The sequence below is a fragment of the Montipora capricornis genome, chromosome 8 (genome assembly GCF_036669925.1).
Source record: "Montipora capricornis isolate CH-2021 chromosome 8, ASM3666992v2, whole genome shotgun sequence".
NCBI classification, from domain to species: domain Eukaryota; kingdom Metazoa; phylum Cnidaria; class Anthozoa; order Scleractinia; family Acroporidae; genus Montipora; species Montipora capricornis.
Window position 1 is genome coordinate 11,247,605 of NC_090890.1, and position 7,500 is coordinate 11,255,104.

Sequence of the window (7,500 nt, forward strand, 5' to 3'; positions counted from 1 at the left end):
CCCCGTTTTGAAGCCTTGAATTTTGCAGGCTTCTTTACGCAATTGCAAAAATTGCGTTCATAACTGCGAGGATCATAGCTTCACTTGATAATCAATATAATAATTATAATAACGTAATATATAATATACTATACTTGTTTAAGTCCGTGAATGGAGTATCTTACCATATCGACTTCCTTTATCTTTCCAAATGATTCCACGTGAGCATCCACCATGATCAATGTCGCATTTCCTTCGGAAAAAGAAACATCAAAGCTTTCTGGGAAGTCCTCAACCGTAACAAGAACAACAGCAACAACGAAATTAATTAAAACGGAAAAGCTTGCGAAGAGGATCCCTGCAAAGAGACCTCATTTGCTGTTGTTACCATGATGAGCCGGACTTTGAATGAAATGCAAAGTTGAAGTTTACTTTCAGTATTGAAATAAAAATCGCTTTTGAGTGTGACTAAACTAGGAAAAGATATGACAACCAGGTCCAGTTGATCCAAACTACTATAATTATTGCGATTTTAATTCCACATTTTTGCAGAATCTCATCTTTAATTCAAGCGCCAACGACCAAACTGCGTTTTGGCAGCCATCAATCAAATTTCCGACCCCAAGCCGAGACTTGACCCGAAACCAGGATTCCGAACCGACCAATCAGCATCTTTGGTTCCCACGGTACGTTCGACGCCGATGGAAATCAGTACGAATCTTTTACTGAAGAACCTCAAAAAGATGTCATAATGGTGTTCGCTGTGAACTAAACGAAAACAGTTAACTCCAAATCACTTTCAGGAGGCGGAGTCCATCTTCCTGGCTATGTTCACAAATTCGATTGATGATAGACAACACGTTGTTTGGCGCTTCGCGATTGAAGGTGAGTTTCCGCAGAATTATGAAAGTCGTAGTAAGCTAAAAAAATCCTGGGCCTGGGGGATCCAGTGGGCAATTTCAGTTTATTAACCGACTAATAAATACTTTGCTACAACTTGAGGTTTTTACTCTGCCAGTTTTGATATATTTTTCAGTCACTGTTTTAAGGAAAAATCATAGCGTGTCAGAGTTAATGGCCACTGAGTTCGCACCTCCGTGATTAGGACGTGTTCCCTTGTCGTAATTGGTTGTTTCCAAATGCTTCTTGAGAACTTGAATAGCAGAGAGATTAACACTAGAAAAAAAAAAAGAAAAAGAAAAAAAGTCAACAAAAATTATTCCTTTCATCTCAAATGTCATTTGCGCTATTGTGATTAACAAGTTTGACTCGAGATTCTAAGACGGCAGACCATAATGTGTAGCGTAATGAGGTCTAATCTCTGTTGTTTTCAATTTCAGGGATAATAAACATCTAAGAGTGCCTTAATCGTTCAAATAGTCTCTCTCAAGGCAATTAAAAGTTCAAAATGCCATTTTGTACTGCAGGACGTATATGTGCAGCTGAACCTGTCCCAATCCCAGTGGTATCTAGTGACGTCAGTGAAATCTGGAGGATACGTTCTCCGGAGCACTCTTTTGCTTAAGGTGATTCCTTAGTAATGGAAGTTATTTAATCATTGTGACTTCATCTATCAAGGACAAGTTTGCTCCATCGGTTCAGGCTACGTTTTGCAGGATCAGGAAGCACAGCTTTGACGTAATTCTTGAAATAACAAAAAAGGTGAATTGTATTGCTCAAAAGGAATAATTTAATGTTTGTTTTATGGCACAGGCACAAGTCTTCAAAAGGCACTGACTACAAATATTCCTCGGGTGCGCGATCTTGAGGAGATTGTGTCCACGAGTGATGGTTACGAATACTTTTTTTCCTGTAACTTTTTTTTCTGACTTAAACTTTTAAAACATTTTTTACAGCACAAAGTTGATGAGTAAAATTATGCCAAAAAAAAGATAGGTCACCAACCTCGTTTAGGAGAAAACAGAAAGCAAACCAAACTCGACCCCTCAACAACACGTCTCCCAGATAGCGCGGTTTCACTTTCAATGTCGGACTGAAATGTTCTTTACCATCGTCAAGGCTATCACTCGACTTTTTGTTTTGTGAAAGTCTAAAAAGTTTTTTGTTTTGCTCTTTACTGCTCTGCTCTGAAAACGACCATTCTTCTTTTTAGCGAGCTTTCCCGCACGAAAGGTCGCCATTTTGAAATTTTTTTGGCCACGTTCGATGTATCAGTATTCACACATGGCTACGAGTCTTTATGGTTAATTTTAAACATTGTTTTGTTTAGAAATATCCGTTGAGACTTGTGAGAGGAGGCAGTGTGGCCCAGTGGTTAGGGCGCTTGCCTTGAGATCCAGAGATCCCGAGTTCAAGACCCGCTCTGACCACTCGTTGAATTTGATCCTGGTAGTCCCTTTCCCAGCTGCACTTGTAAGTAGCCAACTGGTTTGCCTCCGGCCAGTTGGGATTCTTAATAGTTGTTGCTGTGATTCTGTTCCGTCGTTTCGTTGTGTTTCATTGGCCCTGAAAAGCCCTTATGGGGAGCCGTCAATTAAGTATGTATTGTATTGTATTGTGAGAACAGAACTGAGCCGTGAAATTTGACCAGCCTCTTAGCCATGCCTGATTTCGAACGTGGCCTACGCTGTGTTATGCGCAGAACAGGATGCGCAGTGCAATACTAGGGAATCACCTTAACCACAAGTCAACATCGCAAAAACGATGACAAGCCAATCATACCTCAAATAAAGTACATACAACCAGTGCGGCTAAGCGCGGGAAAATTCAGACCTCTGATTGGATGAAAATGTGGCGCGTAATTTTTAACCAATCGCTAAACGAAGTTTTCCAAAACCAGTGCACTGGCGAAATTTCTTTCGACATACGTTTTGAGAAGGATCTTTAGTTGAATATGAAGTTTGAATTTGAGGTGCCAACAAGTAAGATTTATAATAAATCATGCTAGACTCTGTGACGACGTCACGATACCTTGCAGCAGCAACCAATGTTGGGTAGAAAATGGCTGTGATCCAGGCCATCTCAATCACAAAAATTCTACAGGAGTTTCGACCTAAGCAATTAACAGATCAATAGAAAAAGAGAATGAAATAATGAATTGTCATGAATCATCACGAGTGGCACAAAATCACACGTCTTTTATGGCGTATGTTAGAGGTCCCCGAATTGCGAAGGAGTTTACGAAGGAAAAAAACGAAATTAACTTGAAATTTGGTAGTGTAAAGAATTAGAATTACCATAATAACTGCTATGACGTTATAGTAAGCCACTTTCTGGCAGAACCCCATGACCATTTGATACTGGCCAATATCTACATGCTGTAAATTGACAATGAGGAATAATGACACAGATCTCTCGCCATATTTGGCATCCTCTTAGATCAATATTAGCCCAAAAATCCATTTGATCCAAACTTTTGAAGATGCTTCAACACCTTCAAAATGTATAAATAACAATGATTCATTATTATTATTATTGTTATTATTATTATTATTATTATTATTATTATTACTATTAATTATTATTATTATTATTATAATTATTATTATTATTATTATTATTATTATTATTGTTATTGACATTTTAATCGAAGGACCTCCTTTTCGTTGGTTTTGGTCAAGATTTTACGGCTTACAGCGCCGCATTGCAGTGCAAAAGATATTGAAAGGTTTCGTCATGATTTCATGCTGTAATAATATTCTGCCAAAGACCCGGACCACCTGCAGAAGTTTTTTTTGACATTCATGGTCTGATGCTATTCTGGTTTGAAAAATAACGAGTGTAACGAGTTATAAAGTTAAAGGTATTGAATCGTAGCGTTGTAAGTTAAGTTTATTCTTCTTCAAAGAGTTATAGCTTCAAAACATGTCTGATTGTCAGCCAGGTTGAAAAGTGAACCTAAATCACCATCATTGATTCAATAAATCGACATTTGTGAAAAACACTTACCTCGCCGTAAAATGAATGTTATCATGAAAAATGGGACTCCGGAGACGAAATATCTTTAAGGTTAACAACAATTTGAAAAAATAAAACGGTCTCGTTGAAATGACCTCCAAAGACGAGGTCTCAGCGGCAGTCAGATGTGGGAGTGGTGTCTTATACAATTTTGAAGTACGGGAAGGCGAATGGTCATTCCTTCCAGATGCGCAGGCGCAATGAGGTTAAGTTTGTAATTAATTATACATTCTGAATGAGTTAATAGAAGAAAAAGGCTCTCAGAGCCAATGGTGAATCGGTATCTCAATCACTTAGCTCTGACATTTGATATTTCAGACGTTTGGATATGTCATGATCAGGGCAATGGTTGGGGTTCTTTGTTATGAAAAACGGTCGTATTCGAGTCCCTCCGAAAATAATCGGATCTCGCTCGTTTAAAACTAAAACAGGGATTCTTTTTTATCTGACCTCCGCCAAGTAGCCTGGCATGTGGCCCTGAACAATTCGGATACATGATATCGATGACCGCGTGAACACTTAGAACAAATCATTTGTTATTTAGTAGATGTTGCAGAATCTCATGCGCCAACAAGAACAAGTAGGGTCAGAGGTTTTTCTATTCTTTTGTTGAACTCCCACATTACTTCTAACAAGTTCATTCAGCTTGGTGTCACAAAGTCTGAAATTGCCACAAATTGGTAAAGTAATAAATGAAGTTGGAAAAGTGTCAGAACACTCGAACAAGAATCCGGAAAGCGATCCATGAAGCTCTGCGCATGGAGTTGTAAGGATTTCCAACAAGGAATTGCAATCTGCAATAGCGTTGTTACTAATACTACTTTGCTCTCCTTTATGAAGGTAATATTATTTGAATTTCACGTCTACCCTCTGAAACTTTTAAGATGGGCTAGATGTCTTTTTATGGCCCATGTCCAAACTAAGGGACTTCCATGAATTTGTTTAGTAAAATGGCCGGCAAAATTTAGTAGTTGAGTAATTTTGTTCTCTTTGTTTAATTGCGTGAAGTATTCAAAGTACGCACCTAAAGTTCCCCGATCAACGTATGCATTCGTCTTGTTAAACGCTTTCTATCTTACGTATTTTGTTTTTACTGTCATTTCTCGTTTGCCGGGTTTCACTTGCTGAGTATTGATTTCACTTATTTGAAGTTTTTGTTTCGTGTATTAATTGTCGGCCTTCTGACAAAGTTGCTGTCCCTAGCCGTTCTCTGAATGCAGTTTCAAATGGTCCTCCCCATTTCAATAGTCAAAAAAAAAATTTTAAAACATAATGTATTCTAGTTAACAGGGCCGAATTTTCAGTTTTAAGCCAAGAGAGTCGACGCAAGGAGGCAAGCTGAAATGAACAGCGTTGTTTTGTCAGTTTTATACAATACAATACATACTTAATTGACCGCTCCCCATAGGGGCGTTTCAGGGCCAATGAAACACAACGAAACGACGGAACAGAACAACAACAACCGTTGCGAATCCCAACTGGCCGGAGGCAAACCAGTTGGCTATTTACAAGTGCAGCTGGGAAGTTGAACCAGGGACTTCCAGGATCAAATTCGATCTCCGGATCTCCGGATCTCAAGGCCCGCGCCCTAACCACTGGGCCACACTGCCTCTCTGTTTTGAGTAAAGCGTTTAGGAAATGATCGATGGTTGTGACTGGCAGTCATTTTTGTCAGCTTTTTCTTATCGATTTAAAGATAAAAATGCAAAACAGTGAAAACACTATGAAAAGTTTTTCAACTTAAGTTGAATAACATTGGCAGCAAGTTTTAAATATGAAGTATCACTTCGTTTAACATTTTCATTTCTACGTCGCATGTGCCAACTCCATGTTTGCTTCTTATTATCAAGCAGTATGTGTTTGCGAGTTAGGTCTTTATATCTAGCTAATTTTCTCATCTACGCTCATCAACCTTTAGGTTTTCAGTGTGGCAGACAAACACCTAGCAGGCAAGTAACCACATGCATTCTATCTGCAGTACAGTTTTTTCTCCTCACCGTTGGGCTGTCACCTTGTAGTGGTGGCGAGGCTTGAGTGTCTCAATGACCCTGAGAGCTGTGCCGGCTGGGACTCTAGTCCCTGGCAGGTCTAACCATGCCGGATTGGTTGAGGGGTAGAGGTCAGACGAAGAACATCCCCTGGTCCTCCAGGTTAGAGGTTAGGCGGTGGGCCAATCACCCACCCCTTTAAAACAAAGTGAATTACAGAAACCTTAAACACTCGAAGGCAACCTTCCCTTGGAGCCAACGCGGTACCTTACCTTGCTTGGGTAGGCACAGAATGACGACCTTGAGCCGAGAGGACGCTCAGAGCTGAACAAACCACTAGTGACCCCAAGAACTCAGATTAGAATAGGAAATTGGAACGTGAGAACAATGTATACTTCAGGGAAATCAGCAGAAGTTGCGAGAGTGATGAATCAGATGAAGATCCAAATTATGGGAATGAGTGAGTGCCGATGGATAGGAGCAGGTAGAATAAAATTGGGCTCAGGTGAAACAGCACTGTACTCAGGACGAGATGACGATCAACACATGCAAGGCGTGGCGATAATGATGAACCAAGAGGCAATAAAGGCTTTAACTGACTGGTCACCAATTAATGAGAGAATAATAAAGGCAAGATTCTACTCTAAGTTTGTCAAAGGTTACGATGATACACGTGTACGCGCCAACCAATGATGCAGATGAGGAAACGAAAGAAGACTTTTACGGGAAATTACAAGAAGTAACCGAGCAGGTACACAATCATGATACGTTAATCATCACTGGAGACATGAATGCGAAGGTTGGAAACCTTGTCAACGGCCTTGGAAGAGTAATGGGACGACACGGACTGGGCACGGTTAATGATAATCAGTGGAGAAAGACTGAAAGAATTCTGCAATTTTAATGAAATGGTTATCACTGGGACAGTTTTTCCTCACAAGGAAATTTATAAGCAAACCTGGGTGTCACCCGATGGAAGACATGACAAAAAATCAAATAGATCACACTCTGGTTAACAGAAAATTTAGAACATCAGTGTTAGACACGAGGGCCATGAGGTCAGCAATCAATAGAATGGCAGTCATCACTGTACGTTACCTTTATAGATTTCGAGAAAGCGTTCGATTTAGCCCATAGCGATAGTCTATGGTTGATTATGAGAAGCTACGGCATACCACCCAAGATAATCGGCAAGGCGAAAACGGTCTATGACGACTTTGAATGCGCAGCAGTGGATGGCCAGGATACAACGGAGTGGTTTAAGATCAAAACCGGAGTGAAACAGGGTTGTAACATGTCAGGTTTACTATTCCTGCTAATCGTTGATTGGATAATTGCAAGAAGGGAATACTGGAATAAGATGGAAGTTCAATACAAAGCTCGAGGATCTCGACTTTGCGGATGATATAGTCCTTTTGTCATCGACCAGGCAGCACATTCAGACTAAGACCGATAAGCTGGAAGCCAGGAAGGGTGGGACTGAAAGTTAATGTAGACAAATGTAAGCTGCTCCGAATAACTTCACGGAACAACGATATGGTGGAGGTAAATGGGCGAAGAATACGGAGAATGTTGATAGAATTGTGTACTTGGGAGCTACGGTTTCCAAAGAGAG

General features: G+C 40.1%; 2 protein-coding genes across 3 annotated transcripts in view; one reads left to right on the top strand and one right to left on the bottom strand.

Annotated features, from left to right (window-relative positions):
- The window catches only part of LOC138013457 (gamma-aminobutyric acid receptor subunit alpha-2-like), an 11,959-nt gene extending 7,939 nt beyond the window's left edge, over nt 1–4,020 (bottom strand). Inside the window, exons 1-4 of the mRNA XM_068860553.1 lie at nt 3,889–4,020; nt 2,911–2,992; nt 1,073–1,155; nt 165–232 (exon numbers count right to left, since the gene is read on the bottom strand). Of these exons, the coding sequence (XP_068716654.1) occupies nt 165–232; nt 1,073–1,155; nt 2,911–2,992; nt 3,889–3,913 (258 nt within the window). The 5' untranslated portion in view covers nt 3,914–4,020. The remainder of the gene's footprint in view (nt 1–164; nt 233–1,072; nt 1,156–2,910; nt 2,993–3,888) is intronic.
- LOC138013454 (uncharacterized) overlaps nt 1–7,500 on the top strand; it is a 25,098-nt gene that overhangs the window by 3,529 nt on the left and 14,069 nt on the right. The window contains exons 2-3 of one of the 2 annotated variants that reach the window (XR_011125224.1): nt 532–864; nt 1,407–1,505. The gene's annotated coding sequence lies outside the window, so the exon portion shown is untranslated. Of the gene's footprint in view, nt 1–531; nt 865–1,406; nt 1,506–6,953 lie in introns of those variants that run through there. The other variant, XM_068860549.1, reaches the window with a different exon arrangement.